The 25,381-nt window shown below is 51.5% G+C and overlaps 1 protein-coding gene across 3 annotated transcripts in view; it reads left to right on the top strand.

The window, feature by feature from the left end:
* Positions 1 to 16,627, top strand: part of VEPH1 (ventricular zone expressed PH domain containing 1) — a 55,169-nt gene extending 38,542 nt beyond the window's left edge. For 2 of the 3 annotated variants that reach the window (XM_066325661.1, XM_066325660.1), the window contains exons 11-15: positions 7,566 to 7,705; positions 9,801 to 9,935; positions 10,521 to 10,638; positions 15,506 to 15,642; positions 16,386 to 16,627. In XM_066325661.1, coding sequence (XP_066181758.1) covers positions 7,566 to 7,705; positions 9,801 to 9,935; positions 10,521 to 10,638; positions 15,506 to 15,642; positions 16,386 to 16,622 — 767 coding nt within the window. In that variant the 3' untranslated portion in view covers positions 16,623 to 16,627. The remainder of the gene's footprint in view (positions 1 to 7,565; positions 7,706 to 9,800; positions 9,936 to 10,520; positions 10,639 to 15,505; positions 15,643 to 16,385) is intronic. The other variant, XM_066325662.1, reaches the window with a different exon arrangement.
* Positions 16,628 to 25,381: the final 8,754 nt, after the last annotated feature.

The following is a 25,381-nucleotide window of genomic DNA, read 5'->3' as shown; positions in this document are numbered from 1 at the left end:
TTGCATAAACCTCTCCAAAAAAACCTGCAGTTATTGCACTTCAGAGATCCCCAAACTCTTACAGGGCCCACTCAAAGGCGCGTTTTACGTTTCACCGACGTGGTTTAGCAGAAAAAAAAAAAAATCGAGATTAGAAAACATTAATAAGCATAGCTGGCTGGTTTAATGTTGGCTGTGTGGGAGTCTTGAACTGGAAATTTCATGTGGGAGATGTGAAAAGATAAGAACTTCAGAGCAACCCCTCAGCACAGGGGGGATTTGAAGGAAATAGTGGCAAAATGTGTTGCAAGAGTGGACATTTCCCTTTCCTTTCCTTGCTCAGGCCTTTCCTGGCGTTTCAAGTGGCAGCTCTGGGGGGTCAGCAAGGTGTTGGTGGCGCTCAGGAGAATTTCCATGAGGTGATGGAACAAATTCTGCTCTTTTAACCAGAATTCCAGCCCTGCTTGCATTTCTGCTGCTGCTGGTGTCCAACCTGGGACGACCCGTGTGGGAATGGGGTGAATTCCTCAGCCCCACACTTGGGGCTCCTCCAACAGGGGATGTGTGGGGAGGACAGAACTTTGGGAATGTCCCAATTTTCCTGTAGGATTTGGGCACTAATGACACACAGGGAAAAGTGTCCCTGCCCAGGAACTGGAGGTGCTGTAAGGTGCCTCCCAACCCAACCAGCTCTGGGATTGTCTGCATTAATTAGAGCCTCATTTTTGAAGGATAAAGTCTTAGAGTGGCTGCAGGAGTGTGAGGAAAAATCAGAGAGCTCCACGTGGGGATAAATGGACTCTGCAGCCTGGAAAAGAGATTTGCACTATCACGAGTGACTGGGAGGATTAACTGAGTGTCTGCCCTCATCCAGATGCTGGAGAACACACAATGAAGTTGTCAGAGGCAAGTTCAAAACACACAAAATTGGCACCTCTGCTCTGTTAAATCGTCTGTGATTTGCAAATTGGCTTTTTTTTTTTTGCTCTGGAGTCAGATGTTTGCTGTGTAGCTCTTACCCCTCACGGAGTATTTTTGCTTTACAGGGTGTGATTTGCAGGCTCCTTGTTGACTTCTAAGCCCACTCAATTTGTATTCCGTGTCCAAATGGATGCAATATGAACTGGAGTGTCAGATTTTACAGCCGGGAAAGGGCTGCAGGTTCAGAGGTGTCAGGGTGGAGCCACGAACTGTCTGTGACATTTTGAAGATGCCTCATACAGACCTTGAAAAATTGCCGTGTTGTTTCGTATTTACTGTTTTTGGCTGGCTGTGCCTTGGGCAGGGGAGAGCTGTGGATTGGGTGATGATCCTTCAGCAGGAGCAGTGTGAGCGCTGGGCTCTTGGCCAGAAGCTTTTCTCCTAAAGGAAAGGGTGTTGCACAGAGCAGACAAGCTGCAACACCAGACTCGTGTGCACGAGGGAATTTTTTTTTTTGGAACAACTCTGCAGTCAGACAGGGGATTTGAAGCTGGGGCAGAAAGAAGGAACTCAAACCCACAAAAATCCATTTATTGCTTCAGTTCCTGCTTGGTTTGAAGCCTTGGGCCCTGACCCACATCCCTGACATACCTGAAGCCATTTGAGGCATTTTTTTTAAAATGTCATGTTCATCACTTAAAGCCTCTTCATCCTGGGGATTTTTTCCTCAAAAGAAGAGGAAAAACAACAAACCACCCCATTTGTCAGGCTCTTCGGTTTTCATGGACTTCAGCAGAGTTCTCCTCTGCTCAGAGTAGGTTTTGGGATGGGTTGGGATCCTGCATTTTCCTGGTACCTCCAGGATGTTCCTGATGGGCCCAGGCCCATTGCAGGATCTGGGGTGATTCTGGGCTTATTGGTGTCATTGTGGCTGGTTTGGGGACAGCCACACCATCCAGCTGTGCAGCTCAGGGTGATTCTGGGGTTATTGGTGTCACTGTGCTGGTCTGGGGACAGCCACACCATCCAGCTGTGCAGCTCAGGGTGATTCTGGGGTTATTGGTGTCACTGTGCTGGTTTGGGGACAGCCACACCATCCAGCTGTGCAGCTCAGGGTGATTCTGGGGTGTCATTGTGGCTGGTTTGGGCACAGCCACACCATCCAGCTGTGCAGCTCAGGGTGACTCTGGGGTTATTGGTGTCACTGTGCTGCTCTGGGGACAGCCACACCATCCAGCTGTGCAGCTCAGGGTGACTCTATGGTTATTGGTGTCATTGTGCTGCTCTGGGGACAGCCACACCATCCAGCTGTGCAGCTCAGGGTGACTCTGGGGTTGTTGGTGTCATTGTGCTGGTTTGGGGACAGCCACACCATCCAGCTGTGCAGCTCAGGGTCATTCTGGGGTGTCATTGTGCTGCTCTGGGGACAGCCACACCATCCAGCTGTGCAGCTCAGGGTGACTCTGGGGTTGTTGGTGTCACTGTGCTGGTCTGGGGACAGTCACACCATCCAGCTGTGCAGCTCAGGGTGATGCTGGGGTGTCATTGTGCTGGTTTGGGGACAGCCACACCATCCAGCTGTGCAGCTCAGGGTGACTCTGGGGTTGTTGGTGTCATTGTGGCTGGTTTGGGGACAGCCACACCATCCAGCTGTGCAGCTCAGGGTGACTCTGGGGTTATTGGTGTCACTGTGCTGGTTTGGGGACAGCCACACCATCCAGCTGTGCAGCTCAGGGTGATTCTGGGGTTATTGGTGTGACTGTGCTGGTTTGGGCACAGCCACACCATCCAGCTGTGCAGCTCAGGGTGACTCTGGGGTTATTGGTGTCACTGTGCTGGTTTGGGGACAGCCACACCATCCAGCTGTGCACCTCAGGGTGATTCTGGGGTTATTGGTGTCACTGTGCTGGTTTGGGGACAGCCACACCATCCAGCTGTGCACCTCAGGGTCATTCTGGGGTGTCATTGTGCTGGTTTGGGGACAGCCACACCATCCAGCTGTGCAGCTCAGGGTGATTCTGGGGTTATTGGTGTGACTGTGCTGGTTTGGGCACAGCCACACCATCCAGCTGGGATTGAGTCCACTCAGTTCCTCCTGGCACAGCCCCCTCAGTTTTTCCTGCACAGAAGAAAGCTCTGGAGCCCCTGCAGACCCCCCTACCCTGAGCCCTGCAGGATTTGTGATCTCCTTGTTCCCCAGCCCTGCCAGGAGGGTCCCTCAGACCCCTGGCTGTGTGCATCCTGATTTTGGGAGGGCCTGGGTGCAGATGATTCCTAGCCAGGAGCCTGCCCAGTGGTGGATTTGGTTCTAACAAAGACAAGCCCTTGTTCCCTGCTGTAGTTCTGCTCGATTTTTTTTTTTTTTGGTAATTTGGATTAAAAGGCCACAGTGACTAACCAGAGCTTTGGATGTCGAGTGAGGGGCTGCCAAGAAAGCATTTGGGACTGTGTGTCAAGGATGCTGAAGGATTTGCCATCTCCAGCCTCTTTTGGGAAGGACAGAGCCCTGGGAGACCACGGAATCATTTCCTCCTCTCCATCCAGCGACATCCAATGAAAAATATCATTTTCCAGCAGTGGCTGCCGGCTCCTGGGTGCCATGCAGGAGGAACTCCATGCAGGGAACATTCCCTGGGATTCCTGGCAGAGCAGGAGGCAGCAGGGGGAGCAGGTTGCAGCGTGCTGGCCCCCAGTGTGCTGGTTATTATGTTTTATGTGGAACTCGGGGCTAATGGGGACCAGATGACGGCGTGGATGGAAAAGCTCATTGCTCCCCTGCAGTGCTCACCCCTGCTCTGGCCTGAGAAATTCCAGCATTCCATCAGCCAGAGCCTGATTGGGAACAGATGGGCCTCGGGTCCTGCAGTGGGATCAGGGCTGGGGAGGCTCAGCACAGCGTTCCCAGGGAGCAGCGAACAGGAGCTGCCATTCCCAAAGGAGAGGGAGGCAGTGGGGACAGCAGTGCCACCGCCCAGGATGGGCCACGGTGCTCCTGGTGGAGAAATCCCCAGAGGCACGGGCACAGCAGTGGGAATGCTCCTCTCTGGGTGCCCTCACACACGTGGGACACATCCTGGGAGCTTCACCCCTGTCCTGGGAGCAGCCCTGGGACACAGGCTGGGCTTTGCCTGGCACCTGGGACACTCCTGGGAGTGTTGGCATCAACCAAAAGACTTTTGGATGAGGCTTGGAGCAGCCTGGTCTAGGGGCAGGAAGGGAGAGGTAGAACAGGATGAGCTTTAAGGCCCTTCCAACCCAGTCTGTGATTCTGTGATGATTTTATGACTTCTGAGCTTCTGGATTGGCCCCTTGGACGTGGAGGCTGTGCTGAGTGCCTCGTTGTTGGTGTCCACCCCCATCACACTGCAGGTGAAACCCTGCCACTGAGTTATGCCCTGCACACAGAGTTAGCACCGTTAAAAACAATGTGAAGCAGCATTTCTTGAAGCTGCTTGCTGTAAATAAATCACCCTCTCCTCCCATAAATGTATTTATTGTTTGCATACTTTCTGTAACCCAAACTGGAGAGGTCAGGCAAAGGGAACGGAGGCAGCTGAAAAAGCTGAACCCCCAAATTTAAAAAGTCACATCCATTTCTCATTGGTTCCACGTTTCCGTGCGGGTTGGATTCTATTTAGGAAATTTATGGGCATACTTTTACTCCTATTAGCAGATTTCATTTCCTAGTAAAGGATTACCGACGTAAATCAAAGAGCTCATTAATTGTCCCAGTGACTCTGCACCCTCCCGGCTCAGCCCAGCGTGTGAGGCTGCAGTAGGTAACAATTAACAGCTCCACTGACATTCCTCTGGTTGGATTTTGTTCCTCTTTCCCCAGGCACAACCACTCGGTTGTGAACTTTAAAATTGCAGCATACATTCCCTTGTTTCCTGCAGGAGAAATGAGTGGTGGCTTATTCCCTGGCTGGAAGGCAGAGAGTCACCAAGAGCTGGGCTGAAAAAAAAAATTATTCTTTGGCTGGAGGAACATTTCCTTGGGGTCTTGATCAGTCTTTTGGGCCATTGGGTGACTGTGTGGGGTGGGTTTGTGTCTTGTGGTGCTCTTCACGTGTTCTCATGGTTTCAGATCCTTTTCCTGTGGACTCTCCTGCCAAGCCAGGCCAGGCTGATGATGAAAAGACAGGAGAAAATGGTCTTAAACTGCCAGAGGGCAGGGTCAGATGGGATTTTGGGAAGGAATTCCTGATTGGGAGGGTGGAGAGGGGCTGAGCTGGAATTCCCAGAGCAGCTGTGGAAGTGTCCAAGGCCAGGTTGGAGCAGCCTGGGACAGTGGAAGGTGTCCCTGCCCATGGCAGGGAGTGGAAATTAAATTCTATTTAAGGTCCCTTCCAACCCAAGGCACTCCATGATTCCCTGATCCTGCCGACATTGGAATAACTGATATTCCTCCTTCCAGCTGGAACCTGGGACTTCCTCACAAGCTGCTGAAAGATGCACCCAGCAAACGTGGGCTGCTGGTCAGGCAGAGCCAAGCTCAGCCCATCAAACAGAGCAGAGCAGCCCTGAGTAAGAGCTCAGCCATTCCAGAGGCTGGGAGATTGTCTGGGAAGGAGCTCTCTGCCGTGGGTAGTGACAAATGAACTCCAGGAACTCTGTGCTCAGCCAGCAACGCTCTGCTCTGGAGCTGGAGCTGATTTTGGCAGGTGTCCTCAGCCTCCCCGTGCTCTCAGTGTCACCAACAAAACCTTGCTGAGCATTTTCCCAGGAGCTCCTGTTCCTCCACAGCTCCTTTGCCATTTTTTTCAGCTCCTTTGCCATGTTTTTCAGCTCCTTTGCCATTTTTTCAGCCTGCAGCACTTGAGGATGTCCTTCCCCAGCCATCCAACATGATCCTGCCTTTTCTCAGCTCTCACCAGGGCCTGCCCCTCCTGCCCCCAGGTTTTTTACCAATCCATGTGTTTGTAGCTGGAAAAGGAATGGCTGCAGTGCTCCAGGGAAGAGGAAAGACAAAGTGCCTGCTCCTCTTCACCGTGGTTCAGGGTCATTTTTAGCTAAGAGTCATTTCCCATCTCGAAACATCAACTTTTCACACACATGGCCCGAGGCCAAGCCTCCATTTCTGCTTGAGTGCATCAGTGAAGGGTTTTTTTAGCATCTGTGAGGGGTCTGCAGCTTGGAAGAGCATCTGTCAGCAGCCTCCTTGGAAATGTCCTTGTGTGCTTTCATGTGGCCCAGGATTCAGGAGGGCTCTAATTAACCCCTTTGGCTTCCCAAACTCCTCTGTTAGAGTGAATGTGAGCAGGTTTGGGTAAGAACCTGTAGGTTAATTAATTTAAGTAATTAATTAAACTCAAGTTTTCCCCGTAGCCCCTAATCCAAGTGTGTGGATTTTACGCCACTCATCCAAGAGAAGTGGATTTTTTGGCCCATTTTTCCCTGCTGGGGTGTGTTGCTCATGGGCCAGCCATGCAGGGATGTGACTCAGTCTCTTGCTGTCCTGGTGAGTCACCGTGGGGAGAAGAGGGAAAAAGAATCAAAAGCTCAAAGAAAAAAAATCTCCTGACTGGAAAAATGCGTTGTGGCTGTTGAGAAAACGTGACTAAGAGGAGATGGTTTGTGCATCTCCTCACCAGGAGAGGCTGAGAGCAGAGGCAGCCTGTGTGTCCTGCAGCAGACAGGCTTCAAACGCTTGAGTTTAACATTTTCCATCTAATCAAGATGTCAGTGCACAGGAGGGAATGTGATAAATTGGGTATTTCATGTCAAAGCGTGACACGTGAGGAGGGAGTTTCCCAGAGGTACAAAAGGATGCGCTGCCAGAGCAAAGTGTCAGTGGTCAGATTGTCACTGGAAGTGCAGAAAACCTGAGAGTGGGCTGGTGGAACGTGCCAGAAATGCTGCAGAGAGGCCAGATGGCTGAGGCTGGGAGCAAACCCTCCAGGAGCTGCCAAGGGGAAACCATTTTATCATCCTTGGACAAAACTGCTTGGGTTTGCTGAGGAAATGGCTTCACATGGACACGGGGCAGGGATGGATGGGATAGTGCAATTCCTGGGTCACATGGGAAGGAATTCCTGGCTGGGAGGGTGGGGAGGAGCTGGAATGGAATTCCCAGAGCAATTGTGGCTGCCCCTGGATCCCTGGCAGTGCCCAAGGCCAGGCTGGAGCAGCCTGGGACAGTGGGAGGTGTCCCTACCATGGGACAGGGGTGACACTGGTGGGATTTAAGGTCCTCTCCAAACCATTCCATGATCTGTAATATTTAGCCAAAGCAGAATTGTGCCTCCCAAGGGCTCCATCTCCAGTTAAAAGCATCACCTCAGCAGGGATCCCACGGGTGTCAACCCCACGTGCCTGGGGGGGACAGGGCTTTCCCAAGAAACTTTTAAAATCAGGATAAGGGACACCCAGGTTTAGTAGATCTGATGGTTTGATATCCCCTGAGAAAGCACAAAGACCATGAAGAGCCTGGCTGGGCTGTGCTGCCCCTCCTGCATTTGGCACTGAAGAGTTACTGGGTAGGGTTTGAAGCCCAGAATACTGAATTTCTCTCCTTCTTTAAAGGTGCAGACACATCAGTGCCCTGCTGACTCCCAAATCCTGAGTGGGGATGTTTCCCCACGTGGCTCTGACACCCCAGGATGGGCACTGAGTTTTCTCTCTGCTTTGTGGCTGACTTTAATACTCCATATGTTTCTTTGCAGACACTGTTCAGAGCTGTGTGGCCAAGCTGTCCTTCAGCTGTCCCCTGAAGGGTCACTACTGCCTGTACAGCAAATCCAGCTTCACCCTGGTGAGCCAGCAGCCTCCTCTCTGGATCCACATCATGTTCCTGTTCCAGCAGGTGAGGGCCACACAAACCAGGGCTGCTCACCTGCCACTTGGACAGGAATATCTCATGCTTAAACTCATTAATCACACCTTTAACTCGCAGTTAGTTGTGACCCTTGAGATCCCTCAGAAACTCCTTTGGCTGGGCTGAAGTTATTTTGTGCTTCATAGGTTTTTGTATTTCTGTTAAATGCTCTAAATGCAAACTGGCTGGGGAGATCACCAAGTCTGGGGATAAAAAAGTGGGACCAAACCACATTGTTCTTATTCAGGCAAAACTTCCAGCAAGTCCCAGGTGCCTTGGAAGCAGCCAGGAGTTGGCAGTGGATTTTAGGGGAGCAGCACCAACCTCAGGGCTGCAGGAGGAGGTTGGAGGGGCAAATTCTGCTCAGTCCAAACCTCTGCAGTAAAAACCCCCAATGGGGGTTTTTACTGCAGAGGTTTGGACTGAGCAGAATTTGTAAATTTGTCATTTTCCTGTGTTCAGTGCTGTTTCCAAGTACAGCCCAGTATCTGGACACGGGTGGAATTTCCTGACAGGTTACAAAGAGTGTGAAACTAAGAGAAAACTCTCCATTCACACTTGGAGATCAAACAGGTGGGGGTTGAGTTAAAATACAATGTTCAGTTTCTTAACACACACAGAGCTTTTCACTGCAGCTCATCCCACCCTGAGGCAGCCCTGGAAACACCCAGGATTTATCCAAAAACTCGCTGAGGGATGCTGTGGATGGAACAGCCTGAATTGTGTGTTTTCCTAGAAATAAATTCTTTTCAAGAACACTGGTCAGTTAATTAAAAAAAAAATATATTAATGGAGAGTTCTACTGAGTTTCAAAACTCTTGGACAGAAATTGGGAAATTATTCGTGCAGGAGGGTAGGATTAGGCTGGATGAGTCTGCTCAGAAAGAGGAGACAGAAAGTCCATCCAGGAATCCCACATTTGAAGGACATTGCCCATATTGTGAAATCAAACAGTTATAGTATGGAAAATTGAGATTTGTTTGTGCACTTTATCTTGGCCCCCGTGTGGAAATGCATTCTTTAATTCAAAGATCACGGAGGAGATAGAGGAGAGGCACAAATGTTCTCTCAGCCACAGAGAGAACTGGCTGTGTGAGCAGCTGGTGCCACAAAGAACTTGGTGCTGATGAAATCCCAGGAGCATTCCCGGCGCTGGGAGGTTGGATCCTCCCTGTCCTTTGGCTCAGGGGGCTCTGGAGGTGACAGCAGCCACCCCAGCAAGGTGCCATCCTGTGCTGGGAGCGTTCAGGTGCTGAAAACTCCTGCACTCTGTGTGCTGGGGAGTTTTCCCTCCTGCTTTTTCATTTCATCCCTCTCTCTGTCCAGTGCTCTCCCAAACTCTGCTCTTGCTGCTGAGACCCGAAGGAGCTCCACACAAACCCACAGAGCCCTGCAGGGGTGGGAAGCATCTCCTCCCTCTGGCTGGAAATGCCAGGTTTTTCCAGGGGGATGCACCTCACCCAGGGCTCTTAAATTAAAAGAATTTTTGTGAGAAAGGCTCTTTGTGAGTATGGTGATTTGCTTCTGAGCTCCAAAGGCCTTTAGAAAACCAAGAAAGTGAATTCCTTGGATGGGTCATGTGAAAGCTGAGGAAAGGAACGTGGAAGAGGGAGCTCAGTGGGATAAATATCCAGGCCAGTGGTGATAAGTGGTGATAAATGAACGTTTCAGTAGAGAAATGCAATGAGCTGACCGATGGAGCTCTCACTGAAGGGCAATCCTCGGTGAGCCACAGACCTCAGAGAGGTGGGATGTGCAACAAACTCCACAGAACCCAAAGGAAATGAGATATTTGATGTTGTATCCATTTGTGAGCCTATTGATCCGTCAGAACTCGCTCAGGAGAGCTGCACTAAAGCCCTGCTTATCCTCCTGGCTGCCCCACTCTGAGGACAAGCTGCTCTTTGGGGAAAAAAACAAAACAAAACAGAAAAAAAAAAAAAAAAAAAAAAAAAAAAAAAAAAAAAAAAAAAAAAAAAAAACCCCAAAAAAACCCAAACCAAAAAAAAAAAAAACAAAAACAACAACAAAAAAAAAACCACCAAAAAACAACACCTGAAAGAATTTTCATCACTCTCTTCAGAGCCTGTTTGCAGAACCTTTGTCCACACAAAGCAGCTCAGTGCAAGCCCTCAAGGCCCTGTGGGAGAAGACACAGCTCAAGGGGATGCACAGCTTTGAGACTGCCATGATCCAGTCCACCTTCCCACAGCAGAAGGTGAGGGGATTGTTCACCACACACACAAAAAGTGTTGCCTTAAGTTTGATCTTTGCTGTATTCCGTGTTCTGTGGTGCCCAGGGCTGAGCTCTGAGCTCACAGTCAGTGTCACTCAGCTCTGCACACAGCAGGGACACAAAACAAATCCTTCTCCTGCTGCACACCGAGGACAACTTTCAGCCCCAAAGCACAAACAAGGGTGGGCTGGAGGGAGGGACAAGAAGGATGGGATTTCACAACCCCAAACTGGAATTGGACAATTAAAGCCTAAAATGCAAATGGGCCAAAACTTAGAAAAATGTGAGACCTCGTGACCAATCAGCCACTTTTGTGTCCATTTTGTGTCTCTTTTGGGTCCATTTTGTGACCATTTTGGGTCCATTTTGTGACCATTTTGGGTCCACCTTGAGTGTAGCCCTGGCCAGGCTCTTGTCCTGCCCAAGGTGGACCTCAGAGGTCCTTCAATAAATCTCTGCTTTACTCCCCAGCTCTGTCCAGTCTCTGTTCCAGCTCAGCTTTCCCAGGCACCAGGCTGAGCAGGGCTCCTTCACCTCCTGACTCTGGTTTCTCTCCTCCTGTCCCAGGACCTGGAGAAGGTTCAGCTGCAGCTGGAGGAAGTGAGGTTCTTCGATCTGTTTGGTTACAGTGAGGAGGCAGCAGCCTGGCAGTGCTTCATGTGCAACAACCCCGAGAAGGCAACAGGTACTGCAGGGCCTGAAGCTCCCTGCTCGTGGTGGGGAAAGGGGAAAACAAACTTTCCCAGTGGCTGTTTGAACTGGAATTCTCCATTTAACTCCTCTCTGGGAAGGGAGTCAGGCCCAAAGCTGGTTTGGTGTGTGCTCAGAGGGACACGACCCCAAATCTGCACCGTCACTGAGCCTTGAGGAGTGGGAGGGCTCTGCAGTGTGCAGATAAAGGATTTGCATCTCCTGCACCACATCCCAGGTCCTCTGGAGCCCTCCCAGGTGCCTCAGGTCAGGGGATGTTGGCACAGAAGCAACACTTGCTTCCTGCTGTCTTCACTCTCAGAATGGTTTGCTTTAATGTCATTGGCCCCACAGTGCACATCTCCTCATAAAGGCTTATCAATACTTCAGCTCATTGGAAAAGAGGGTGATTGGAAAGTAGGAGACTTTTCCCCATGTACAATCTCCTGGTGCCCTGCTTTTGGAGCTTTCTGGCACCCATGAGTGCCCTGACAGGCAGAGCAATGTCATGTTCTTAGAGGCTTTCTGCCACTCCATTAAAGTCTGCTCAATCCTGGCCAAGAATTTTGACTATTTTGGCCAAGTGTTTTGAATAATTAGCTGTTTCAGAGATTTATTTTAACAGTTAGTGTCTCTTCAGGCTGCATCCAGCCCGAATTTAGGAAGTCTTGCAGGAGTGGCCAGGCTGTCCCTGCTCATTCCATGGAGGTTTGAGCTTCTCCTCCCTCCCCAGCTCCCGTGGGACCCCAGCACCAGAAAGAAATCCTTCTCTGAGTGAAAACTTCATCTCCACGGTGCTCCCAGTGTGGCTGCCCCATCACACCAGGGATGTCAAGCTGAGGAAATCGAGCCTCTTGCTTAAAATGTCAGAGCTGAATGGAGTAACTTCGGTCTGGATTTCCAAAGGCATTGAACCAGTCCAGCCTTGCCTCACTCCTGCTCTCCTGGCTGTAATTGTCCTTTCCATGAGCAATTGCTCTCTTTGTCTCACTTTAAAAGAATTTTTGTGAGAAAGGCTCTTTGTGAGTATGGTGATTTGCTTCTGAGCTCCAAAGGCCTTTAGAAAACCAAGAAAGTGAATTCCTTGGATGGGTCATGTGAAAGCTGAGGAAAGGAACGTGGAAGAGGGAGCTCAGTGGAATAAAAATCTGCAGGGAGTGACAACTCCAGCTTTTGTATTGGTGCTGCAGAGCTGCTGCAGCTGGGAAGGGTCGTGGCAGAGTGGGAGACGCTGCAGGGTCTCTCTGGGTTTGTAAGATCTGACACAAGAAAGGATTTGGAGGTCTCCTTGGATTGGGAAGGAATTTAAAGGCTCTGAAGCATCTTTTATTTTCATTCCAGAGTGGGAAAGATCCTTTGAATCCGCTTTTGAGAGGCAAGAAAGCAATTTCTTCCTCTCAGCTATGCTGTTTAGCGACTGAACTCCTGTTGAAGAGGGAATTCAGAGGCAAAAAAAAAAAAAAAAATTCCTATTATTGTCTGCTGGGTTTGATTCATGTGGGGTTTTGTTGCATTTTTTGGATGCCGTGTTGCAAGATGCCATTTATCCTCCAGACTTGAGCAAACACTGCCTTAAAGCCCCGGCCTTGCCTCCAGATGGAATTCCCAGAGTAGCTGTGGCTGCCCCTGGATCCCTGGAAGTGCCCAGGGGCAGCTTGGAGCAGCCTGGGATGGGATGGGATGGTATTTATTCCTTTTCAGCCCAAACCACTCCATGTTTCTGTGATCACTGACTCCTGTTTGGCTGGAGCTGGGAGGGATTTTGGAGCTGGCAGCTGATCCTGTGTGGAAAGAACCAGTAAAGCTGAAGCAAAGGGGTTGATGCACCCACGGTGACAATTAGAGAAAGTTTGACTCCTTCTCATCCGTTCTCCTGGTTCCAAAGCATGTCTTGCACCACCGCACTCCTCCAGAAGTGCTGTAAAATCATCCTGCATTGGCTTTTTCCTGCCCCTGAGGAGGAGCATTCCCACAAATCCTGCTGCTGTGCTCCCAGGCACGGAGGGCTCCGAGGGAGGAGCAGCAGCAGCTCTCACCGTGGTGTGTTCCAACCTTGGCCATTCCAGCACAGCCACCAGGCTCCTGGAACGCTGGGAGATGGGAGGATTCCTCCTGCCAGGACAGGCTGCCTCTTGGGAGCCTCATTCCAGCACAACCCCCAGCACACTGAGAGTTTGGTTTCACCAGCTCTTGCACAAAACATTCCTCCAATCCACTGGAGAGCCACCAGGGAGCTGCGGCTCATTCCTCCCTCTGGAAGCTCCCAAATCCCTGGGGGCTGCACAGGAACTCTGGGCAAGGATTTGGGAGTCGGGAAAAGCTGAGGGAGTTTGGGAATTCCTCTGGAAAACTGCAATTCCTTGGGAAAGCCTATACCATTTAAATTGGGGATACATTTCTCCTCCTCCTGCAGTGCCAACTGCCCGGAGAAATGAAGGAGGCCAGCTCTTATGCTCACAGGAGAATCATAAAAAGTGGCATCCAGCAATGTGTTCTTTCCAGGTTTTCAGCAAAACCCAACGGGGTGATTAATGGGAGAGAGTGAATCCATATTCCCCGAGGTTAATTGCGTTTATCTGCCACACATTCCATTCTTTCAAGTTCACAGGGGTTTATTATCACTGAGATCATCCATGAATTCTTGTGGAGGATTTTATGTTTCATCAGATTCGAGATTTAAAGCTTTGGGTTTGATCTGTCTCGAGTTCATCTTGGAAGAGTTTGGAGGGTTTTTAACTTTTTGTTCAGTACCCAAACAACTTTGAGCTGGATGTGTTGTAGTTCTGCAAAGAAAGCAAGATGGGAAATAGAAAATTCCAAGAGACACATCAGCAGGAACTACTCAGGGTTAAATTGGAGTCAGTGTGTCTATATTAAGATGATTTAAGAAAAAAATAGATATTTTCAAGACCTCTGGATATTTATGACCTTTTCAAACTGAAAGAGGAGAGGTTTAGATGGGATATTGGACAGGAATCGTTCCCTGTGAGTGAAAGCTTTTCCCACCACGAGGATGTCGAGCACTGGAACAGCTTTGCCCAGAGATGTTGTGGAGATTTGTCAAGTGCCACGTGGATAAATCCATGAGCAGCCCGGTGTGACCCTGTGGGTGACCCTGCTTGGAGCAGGAGGTTGGAGGAGAGACCCCTCCAGCTCCCTTCCAGCTGAGTTATTCTGGCATCCTGTGAAGCCAACCGCAAGGAAAATAAGCAGAAGGGCTTAGAAAAATATTGGAAAAGAGCTTTATTCTTATCTTGCATGAATCTCTCTCTCCTAATCAGCCCCTCAGACATGCTGGCATCGGATTCATTACGGCCACTTTGGCAGCTGCCATCAGAATTCCCTTTGGGATGCTTTGTGGATCCACAGGAGAAGTCCTCTGGTAGCATTGCCTAAAGCCACTGGCTCCTTAAAGAGAGATCAACATTTCTTAGCAAATCCCGGGTTTGAAAGGTTTTGGCCATAAAAATTCACTCCAGGCCAAAATTGCACGTTCACTTCCCCTCTCGTGTTGTGCTCCTGACCACAAACCATCTCGGGATCGTCTGCTCCCTGAGCCTTTTGTGCTCTGCCCCTCTTGGTTTGGTTGAAGCACGTTCCCACCGCTCTGGAACGGGATTGAAGATGTCCCTGTGGAACCAGGAGCCAGGCAGGGGACAATATTTAACAAAATGGCCGAGTTTTTACTAAGGGGGACACTAAAACATTGCTCTGCCCCACTAAAGAGCAGTGTGGGGAGAGGGAGCAGCCCCCAACCAGCCTCCTGGGAAATGCATCCCCCTTTTGCAGTGCCAGCATTTCTCCAGGGGTGCTGTGATGGGGCACAAAAACACGCAGGGCAGTTGTGGGGCTGCGTGGGGCAGGGCACAGCTCGCTCCTGCCCTGGGAATCCCAGCTGCAGCTCCCCCCAGCCCGGCACCGAGGCTTTGCCAAGCCCCTTTGCATTCAGCCATGCAGCTCCTTCCAAGTCTGCACAGACAGGAATATTTATGGGCTTTCCTGAGGAAATTGCTCGAGTCCACACCGCCCCAGCCAGCCTCAGTGCCAAGGAAAACAACGCTGGGGGAAGGACACGTCCTTTATCTCCAGCTGATGCCTTGTCCTGCCGCTGGTTTGCCCTTTTCCAGACACGGGGTGGGTGCCCCAAAAGCCTTTGGCACTCCCCTGGGTGGCACTGGGCACCCTGCTCAGCTCCATCCTCAGCAGCCTGTGGGCTCAGGAGCTGCAGGATGGCAGCAAAGGCTTCCAAGGACAAGGGATGCAGGATGGAGGTGGGAGCTGGGGATGGGAGAGAGGCCAGCCAGGGATCACTGCCCCTCGGACAGATGCTGGGATGGGCTCCAAGGCAAACATCCCACCCCAAACCGTCCCTTCTCAGACTGCCTGTGCCTCCCACTGCCCTCCTGTCTGTCCGCTCCTTCCATGGAAAGAGAGAAGAGAAAGGAAAATGAAACCCCTGGGAGATGTCAGTGCCAGAGAGAAGGGCTGGGTGGGATCCTGGGAAGGAATTCCACCCTGGGAAGGTGGGCAGGGGAAGCTGCAGCTGCCCCTGGATCCCTGGAAGTGTCCGAGGCCAGAAATGATACTGGCTTTTGGATGGGCTGAGGAACAACTGGGAGGTGGGGAGAAGTTTGGGATGGCCGAGGGAGCAGGAAAAGAGATGGAAGAGGTGCTCCATGTGCTCAGCCTCCCCAGCAGGAGCCGGCCGAGGGCTGAGCTGTGTGTGGGGAGCGAGAGCTGGATGCTGGAGGTCGGGAACACCAGGGAGGAAGGCAGAACCACCGTCCTGCAGCACAGCACCAGCCTTTGGCTGGGGAAAAGGGAGGGCAGGAGTGACCCTGGCTGCCTGTTGGCCTCCCCAGGTGTGCACCAGGACGGGCAGCCCCTGATGGAGGGCAAGCTGAAGGAGAAGCAGGTCCGCTGGAAGTTCATCAAGAGGTGGAAGACGCGTTACTTCACCCTGGCTGGGAACCAGCTGCTGTTCCGCAGAGGCAAATCCGTGAGTGCCCCTTCCCTGCCCCCCAAAACCATTCCTGGGGATTGCAGCCCTCAGCTCTGCCCAGTGCCACGGGAGAACAAACCAGAGCCACAGCGAGCCAGCAGGCAGCCTCTGAAAGGGAAGACATAGACATAGACACAGACATTTATTTAAAAAACATAGAAACTCATGTTTTCTAAATAAAACGAGCCGAGATCAACCACAAGTAACCTACAGTCACAACCACAAACAACACAACAATCACAGTCATGAGCACGTTAAACGCTAGAGCAGACAGAACGGTCTCGTGTAAAAAGTAAAAAAATACAAATAGCATCATTTACACCGCCACAATCAAAACCCAACTATTTTCTAATTATAATTCATTATAAACGTTTCTAAACCTATCAACTTTTACCACAATACTTATTAATACCTTAAAACCAATCATCTAAAATTACCCCTCATAAATCCTACTACAGCGCATCTCTCACAGTTCTATTTCTCCAAAATACCTAGCGCTATTTAATTTAAATTAAATTAAAACTTGTTTCTAATTCCATTCCTCTCCCAACAACACCTATCAGAAATACTCCATAAAATTTCTGAGTCATTTTTTTATCTAACCTTTTTTTTTAATCTCAAAGTTGACATACTGTATAAACCTCCTATCACACTTTAAAGAATTCCCCCCGAGCCCATTTCCCACAGCAGGACACTGAGGAGTGGGTGAGGTGACCTCTGCTGTGTCCCCTGTGTCCCAGAAGGATGACCCTGACGAGTGTCCCATCGAGCTGAGCAAGGTGCAGAGTGTCAAGGTGGTGGGGAAGAAGCGGCGGGACCGGAGCCTGCCGCGGGCCTTCGAGATCTTCACGGAGAGCAGGAGCTACGTGCTCAAGGCCAAGGACGAGAGGAACGCCGAGGAGTGGCTGCAGTGCCTCAGCGTGGCCGTGGCACAGGCCCGTGAGCGCCAGAGCCGCGAGGCCACCACCCACCTGTGAGCCTGGGGACAGCCTGGGGACACCTGGGGACACCCTGGGGACACCACTCACCTGTGATACCCTGGGGACACCAACCACCTGTGACCCTGGGGACACCCTGGGGTCACCCCCCACCTGTGACACCCTGGGGACAGCCTGGGGACACCCTGGGGACACCACTCACCTGTGATACCCTGGGGACACCACCCATCTGTGACCCTGGGGACACCACCCACCCACCTGTGACACCCTGGGGACACCCTGGGGTCACCACTCACCTGTGATACCCTGGGGACACCAACCACCTGTGACCCTGGGGACAGCCTGGGGTCACCACCCACCTGTGATACCCTGGGGACACCTGGGGACACCACCCACCCACCTGTGACCCTGGGGACATCACCCACCTGTGACCCTGGGGACAGCCTGGGGACACCACCCACCTGTGACCACCCTGGGGACAGCCTGGGGACACCACCCACCCACTGTGACCATCCTGGGGAGGGGTCACCACCCACCTGTGACCCTGGGGACAGCCTGGGGACACCACCCACCCACCTGTGACCACCCTGGGGACAGCCTGGGGACACCACCCACCTGTGACACCCTGGGGACACCACCCACCCACCTGTGACACCCTGGGGACACCCTGGGGACAACACCCACTCACTGTGACCATCCTGGGGAGGGGTCACCACCCACCTGTGACCCTGGGGACACCACTCACCTAGCTGTGACCACTGTGACCAATCTGGGGACACCCCACTCACCTGTGACCACTGGGACAGCCTGGGGACACCACCCACCCACGTGTGACCACCCTGGGGACACCACCCACCTGTGACCACTGTGACCACCCTGGGGACACCAAACCACGCCCATGTGGCACCAGGGGACAACCATGAGGCCACTCCCAGAGGCTGTGGGACAGCCACACGGAGCAGGGGCAGCTGCCTGCAGAGCCAGAGGCCTGTGGGACAATGACACCTCCAGGTGCCACCGTGGGAGCACGTGGGGACACTGCCCATGGGGACACTGCCCATGGGGACACTGCCCGTGGGGACATTGCCCATGGGGACACTGCCCAAGGGGACACTGTCTGTGGGGACACTGTCCATGGGGACATTGCCCATGGGGACACTGCCCAAGGGGACACTGTCTGTGGGGACACTGCCCATGGGGACACTGCCCATGGGGACATTGGTGATGAGGACATTGCCCATGGGGACACTGCCTATGGGGACATTGCCCATGGGGACATTGTCCATGGGGACACTGCCGTGGGGACACTGCCTGTGGGGACACTGCCTGTGGGGACACTGCCCATGGGGACACTGCCCATGGGGACACTGCCTGTGGGGACACTGTCCATGGGGACACTGCCCATGGGGACACTGTCCATGGGGACACTGTCTGTGGGGACACTGCCCATGGGGACACTGTCCATGGGGACACTGCCCATGGGGACATTGCCCAAGGGGACACTGTCCAGAGAATTCCAGGACTTCCTGCTTCCCTCAACCAACTTGATGTAAAAAAGGTCATTTTCCTTATTTAATCCTGGTGGAGTTGATCCTTTTGCTGTTTATGTGTGTCCCTGCTGCTGCTTTCAGGTTTCAATTCCGAAATTTGAAAGATTTTGTACGGCTGGAAAATAATTTTAAATATTTAACTGGTTTGATTTTCCCTCTTTTTCCTGCTTTTGCTCTGCTTTGTAATTGAATGTAATTTTTTAATTTTTTCTTTAAATTCTCTTCTCCATTCTGTAACTTTTCAGACTTTCTGCAAATCTGGAAAACTCCCAGTTTGTTTGATTTTCTTTGTTACTTTCAAACGATTCCAAAGTGGAGGAAGTGCTGCAGAAGAGATGGAAAGGAAAAGAAGGGGGCAAAAAAAAAAAAGAAAAAAAAAAAAAAAAAAGAATGAGCAGTCTGCAAGTGAAGAAATAAGCTCAGAGATCATTCAAAGCTGAGTCAAAATAAAATCCGTAATTTTCCAACCTAGCAAAAGGTATCTTTGGCAAAAAAAAATGTTGCCAGAAGTGTGGAAAAATGAGGAAAAATTGCTTTTTTTTTTTCCTCTCAGTGGATGTAGGGCTGGAGAGGGCTGCTCCTGGAGTGTGTGAGGAGGAGGATGGGTCTGAGGCTGGAAAAGGAGTGGGATCTGCGGGATCCACCAGGGTGCTTTGGCTCCTGCTCCCTTGCTGTGGTTTCTGCACAGGTTTGTGGCTCAGAGCTGGGAATGTGTCCCCAGGAAATGTAAATGTCCCTCCCGAGCACTGAGTGCTCCTGGTGTTTGTCCCCCAGGGCTGTGCCATTCCTTATCCTGACAGGTGAGCTGCCAACCTTTGGGAATGAGCAGTTACCCAAATGGGAAGGTGAAAAACTGGATTTGTGGCAGCACAGGAGAGTCTGAGCCCTGCTGCCCGAGGATTCTAACCTGAGCCATCCAAAGAGCCTCATTCTGGGGAGAAACCCTGCCCCTGGGGCTGTGCCCGGCCAGGGAACTGCCACATCTGCCCCAGGCTGAGCTGTAAAAGCTGTTGGATTTCTCTGGGTTCCCCTTTTGGGCTCCCTGCACTTTGGGGAGCTCTGTGTGCCCCTGCTTGGCTTTTTTCCCCTAATTGTGAATCACTTCCCACGATGGTGGTGGCCCCAGGGGACAGTGGCGCTCCAGGGGACTTTGCAGGAGGATGGTGAGGCCACAGGTGGGCAAAGTGGGGAGTAAAACCCAAAAACCTCACAACTGGCTCCAGACTTCCCAATGCTCTTGGGAAAGACGTGGAATGTTCAAATTCCTGAAAATCCTTGTATCGACGAAAACTGGAGATGAGTGTCAGATCCTGGAACGTGGCAAAGTGATGAGAAGAACGTTGCTAAAGCTGGATTTAGTCACAGAGGACAGGGAAGCACACCATGGAAGTGCAGCAGGACAAGGGTGAGGACAGACACACCACGGGAGATTTCCACAGGACGTCTGGGAGATGAGGAAAGGAGACTTCATCCATTTCACTTTCAATACCTGGACACCAACAAACCCTCACCTTGCCCTCAGGACAAACCATTGACTCTGTGGGGGATGAAGTCAATTTATATAGGTGAGGACTCGGAATTCATCACCTCGAGTTCCAGAATTTCCTCCAGGAATTCACACTGAGGTCACCCACCCTGGGACGAGCTCACTGACAAAGGTGAGGTGGCCACCAGAAACAACGTTTACAGACCAAATGTTCTCTGTTTCATACCCTTGGAGCCAAGGCTTGTCTGCCACCCCTGAGAGATGTCACTGATGTCACCAATGTGCTGCCACGGGTGTGTGGGACAAGCACAGCTCTGTGTCACCTGCTGTCCCCAGGGCTGTCACCAGCCTTGGCTGCCACCACTGGGCACTCACAGCCTTCCTTTGACCCTCAGGGTGATGGGAACAATGTGGAATGCATTGCTCTGGAGTCAGAGACACCCCGGGTGCCGTGCCAGGAAAGAATTCCCTAAAATAGGGAGCCCAGCCACACTTCTCCTGACTTCAATTAAAACTTGGAGGAAAATGAAACAGAAATTCAGCTGGCAGCTTCTTCCTGTCACCCTCCGAAAAGGAGAAACACAGAGATCATCAATTCAGTGTAGAACGAGAGCAGGGAACTTCTCAAGCAAATGTATAAATAGCTTTTGTTGGTTCTTTTTCAAACAACATGTATCGGAACAGTTTGGATTTAAATATCCAAATGTTCTGGATTTAAATATCTGAACCACTTCGGATTTAAATAACCAAAACATTTGGATTGACATATCCACACGTTGGTGGCTCTGAACTGTGTTTTCTCTGTTGGTTTGCTCATCCTTGCAGGAACCATCCTGGTGCTTTGCAGTGGCAGCACTGAGAGCTCATGGAGGGTCCTTGGGCACATCCTGGAGAAAATGCTGGATGCAGAAACCTCCTCAGAGCCCACAGCTCCAGGACTCTGCCCTGGAAGAGAGCTCCCAGTCCAAACCAATCCCAGTCCCTCCCACATACTGGGGGCACAGACCCAGCTTCAGGGTTCCACCTAAACCAACCCCAAATCCAGCCCTGATCATCGCTGAACGTGAGCAATTCCCAAACCCTCCGAGGTTCATGGATCAGCATTGCTGCTCTAGGAAACAAAGCCTTCAAAATTCTGCCTCCCACTTCCACAAACGGGGTTCTGCAAGGACATTCATCCACGTTTTCCTGAAAGAGCTGATGTCCCCCGTGCCTCCAGTGCCACATCCCCCTGTATCCTTCAGGGATCCAAGTCTGGGTGAGTTTGTGGCCTCAGGAACACCCAGGAACAACTGGGCTCCACTGGGAACTATCCCAGGGCTCGGGCAGGGAAAGGCTGGCTCACACCTCGGGGCTTTGTCACCTCCCACCCCTGCAGAGGGGACGGAGCACGGGAGCAGATGTCCCCTGGCAGGGTGAGGGCAGATGTCCCCTGGCTTCCAGCTGTGTGCAATCCACAGGGAATGTGCTGGGCTGGATCCCTGCTGCCACTGGGAGTCAGGGTGGATGGGATTTCCTAGAAATAGGAGCCATAGGCTGTGCACCAGCTCTGCCTTCCCAGGGCTGGTTTGGGAGAGCTGAGCCCAGCTCCGGGAAGCTTTCCAAGGAAATTTTACCCTCCACTTCCCCTCCTCCCCCAAATTAAAAAAAAAGGATGTCTGACAGGAAGGGAACAGAGCAATGCTGAGGTATTGCACTCAGGCCTCGCATGCAGCACGGGGATAAATGGAATAAGCTGGACTTTCTTTTTCCAGCCATTCCAATTCCAACTCGGCCACCCAAGGGACTAACCTTGCCTGCTTCTTGTTGACAACTCCTCTAATTCCTCCCGATGCTGATGACTAATATTCCTTGGGTATAAAATCCTTGACCTTGCTGAGGTCAAAGCAAAACTCCTATTAACTCTAACAGGGCCAGGATTCTCCTTGGGTCCCTGCGTGTCCTGGTGGTACCTTCACAGCTTCCTGCTCTCCTCAGGCTCAGCCAGCTGCAGGAACACAATCCCTTCCCTCCCCACTGACAGACCTCTAGCACCTGGTTGGCAGCCAGGAGTATTTTGGTGAGAAAAGCTGCTTCCCCAACTTTTAGCTGCATCAGGAACGGGCTGTGCCCCCGGCAGCCTGCAGTGAGGCCATCCCGTGGGATGTGACCACCCTGCAACGTTGCTTCTGCTCTCTGGGGGCAACGACAGAATTCCTGCAGCTTCCTGTGCTCCAGGGAACAAGAAATGGGGTTTGGTTGGTTGGGGTTTTTTGGTGTTTTTTTTGGTTTGGGTTTTTTTTTGTTTTTTGGGGTTTTTTGGGGGTTTTTGGGGTTTTTTTCCCCCCCGCAGAAACAATAGGGACGTGCCTGCAGTAGTTAGGAAGGGTTTATATTGCACCTGTGAAGGAGCAAGACATTGATTAATTAGATGTCAAATTAAAGCTACATTGAGTTGGCTCAATTATTCCATAAATCTCCCCGTTGTCCGATTAGGTGAAGAAAGAGGCAAAAAAATCAGACTTGATTCATTTGACTGCTTCACTGAAATGAACTGGAGCTCTCCAAACAGTTTGTGCTGGGGTTGGTTTTGCCAGGACATGGATGTCCCTGGCTGGGCCCCCAGAGCCCCAGCCCAGGGCTCTGTCCCACCCCAGTGACACTGGTCCCAGCCCCTCCAGGGGACCCCCAGCCCCAGGCAGCCCTGACAGCTCTCACACTGCCCCAGGCCATCCCAAGATTTCCATTGATTTGCTTCTACAGATGTGGACGCTGTAAATATAAATGTTGTGTCCGTCTTCTCCGGGTATCGACTCCCCGGCTCTGGAAGTGTTCAAGGCCAGCCTGGATGGGGCTTGAGTGAGAGATGGCCCTGCCCATGGAACAAGATGGTCTTTTGGGTCCCTTCCCAGCCAAACCCTTCTGTGATTCCATGAAAATCCTGGCATTTTATCCTGCAACTTTTAGGACACGCCGAAATCACTTGTGGGTTTGTTTTTTGTTTTTGTTTTGTTTTTTTTTTTAAGGACAGAAGTAAAAAGACATTTACACAATAGCTATTGTTTGAGAGCCAAGATTTGCCTCCTGATCTCTGCCCCTGCCCTTCCCTTCCAGCTCCTCCTCAGCAGGAAAATCAAGGTGGACCTGTGGTGGCTGTGTGTCCCAGAGGGGACAGATGGGGACACTGGGATCAGGAGGGTCGTTCCAGCCAGGCCATGCCTTTGCTGGCAGTGCCACAGCAGGTGCTCCTTGGGCTCTGTGGCACCCCTGGCACTGCTCAGCCACTGCCTTGGCCGTGGTTTCACCACCCAGAGCGTGGGTAAAGGTCACTGAAACTCCCAAGATCACAGGAGCAACGCCAATGCCTCCAGGTTAGGAGCAAAAAAATAAAAAAATCCTGGTTTTCACTGGCAGCTCCTCATGGAAAAGATGTGTCTGTGACAGGGTCTTGTTTGTCGGGGTTTGTCTTTTTTTTTAAAGGCTCACTTTGAGTCACCCATCAAAGGCTGCAGGGCTGCCCGTGGTGGGAGCAGCTTTTCCCTGGGGATGGATAAACAACAGGAGAAGGCCACGAGTGTCACAGGCCAGATCTGCAGCCCGAGGGCCCAGCCTGGCCGTGCTGCAGGGCCTCCAGCACAAGGGAAAACATTCGTGGCCAGGGGTGTTGTTTTTGCTTTGATGGGAGCAAGTGTGAGGCTCCTTTGCTCCAGTGCAGGTGGTGTTCAGGCAGCAGCAGAGTCTGTTTTTCCAGCTGTCCGTGGTTGTGACTCAGCTCAGGGAATCGTGGAATCCTGGAAGGGTTTGGGTTGGAGGGGACCTTAAAGACCACCTTGTCCCACCTTGTCCCACCTCGTCCCACCTCGTCACACACCTTCCACTGTCCCAGGCTGCTCCAAGCCCCCTCCAGCCTGGCCTTGGACACCTCCAGGGATGGCTGCTGGTTCCATGAAGTCCTTCTGGTGCTCCAAGCCCTGTCCAACCTGGCCTTGGACACTTCCAGGTTCCATGAAGTCCCTCTGTGTCCCCTGCCCAGCCAGCAGGGAGCAGGACAACGTGAGCAGCAGGGACATTCTGGAAGCACAGTGTCCTCTGACACCTTTGGGCTGCTGCTGATGTCGTAGAGCCACAGTTCCCACCAGGCCTGGCAACTGGGAGAGAAGTCCAGAGAGCTGCATCTTGTTTTGATCATTACATTTTGGGTTAGGGAACGCAGCTTGACGTGAAACCCAAAAATGCCAGGAATGCCTTTTGTCCACCAGTGGTTTTCAGCAGCTTGTTAAACACTCACAGATTGTTCGGGCAGCCTAAACCCTGACAGGAGTGTGATGGAGACATCTTTCCTTTATTTGGGCTGATGTGTGAGGTTACACAGCTCTCACTCCCTCAGCCAACGCTGCATCCCAAAAATGTGGCTTGGGAGAAGCAGCCCAGCAGAGTGGTCAGCTGGACTCTGCCAGGACTGTCTGGAATATTCCCATTAATCATGGAGCAAAGGGGATAACGTGGCCATGAAGAGGAGGAGCAGGATTTGCTGATGAAAAAGGGGGATTTTAGCTCAGGACTGCTGGGTGGGGAGATTTTTTCGGCTCACAGGCCAAAACTGTGGAGCAGGAAAAGTCCACCTTAAAGAACAACAACAACGTGCTTGGCTGTGAGCCATGAAGCTCCTGGATGTGCTGGAAGCTGGGTGGTGACCTGGAGAAAGCCGTGGTGTGACCTGCTCGGTCTTGGACTCCTTGAGAAGAGCCCCAGGAGCAGGATGTCTGCTCATACCCAGATGTTTGGGGGTTCAGGGGGTCCCAGCTGCTCCCACCTCGCTGCAGGTGCTGCTCTGGCTGCCAAGGGAAGCAGGTGAGTGTCCAGCTCCTGGGCTTTGGTGATACCCAAAGGAGCCAAGAGCTTTAGGGCCAGCCTTGCTCTGCTCCAGACATAGAGGGAAGGGGCACTCAATACCTGGAGGGGCCCAGCCTGTGGAATCCACCAGTCTGGAGTCCTAAATGGGTTATTTTGGCATGGTGTGGGCATGGCAGAGCCAGAACTGCTCCATGCACGGCTCAGATTCTGCTGCTTTCAGCTGGCTGAGTCATCCAGCTTTTCTATTCAACTCCAGCGCAGCAAAAATGGTAATTATAGTAAATTGTGGGTTTTCTCTTGATAATGATGTATGCAAATGGGCTTTAAGGGAACAATTGAATTATGCTGATCCCTTTGGGGCTCCCCTGTCACACCAGAGCAGACTTGGAGGGTGGAATCACCACAAGTCTTGTCCTGCTGCACAAACAGGGTCAGGAGGTCTTTCCTTCTTCCAGCCCTCCTGGCAACACCTGCAGGCACAAAGGGGCCACAAAATCAGAATTAACACATTTGGAACCCGACACAATCCTTTATTAGTACAGTCCTACTTGTAATTAGTGCAGGAGAAATGCGGAATTTCCCTTCTAAAGATCCCTGAGCTGTCCCTGGAGGGGCTGAGCCCCTCGGCCTCCCTTCCCTGCTTGGGGAGGATCAGAACTGCAGCATCCACCCCAAAACTCTGCACAGCCTCTCTCAAAGCTGCTTCAGGCAGCCACTAGATCGTGGGTGTCACTGTGATTTATTTTTTTTTTATTATTTTTTTTTCAGTTTAATTCACCTCGAGAATGAGTTTTACCTGAGGTCACACACAAACGTTTCAAAGTTTTGGGTTGTTTTTGCAGTAAAGTGCTGCCTCCTGCTGGGTGCAGGGCCCTCTAAAATTTATTTAGCTCAGGAATTGATTAGAGAGGATTTCCTTCACTTTGGAA

The sequence above is a fragment of the Sylvia atricapilla genome, chromosome 10, assembly GCF_009819655.1.
Source record: "Sylvia atricapilla isolate bSylAtr1 chromosome 10, bSylAtr1.pri, whole genome shotgun sequence".
Taxonomy (NCBI): Eukaryota; Metazoa; Chordata; class Aves; order Passeriformes; family Sylviidae; genus Sylvia; species Sylvia atricapilla.
This window is presented reverse-complemented; position numbering and strand designations above follow the sequence as displayed.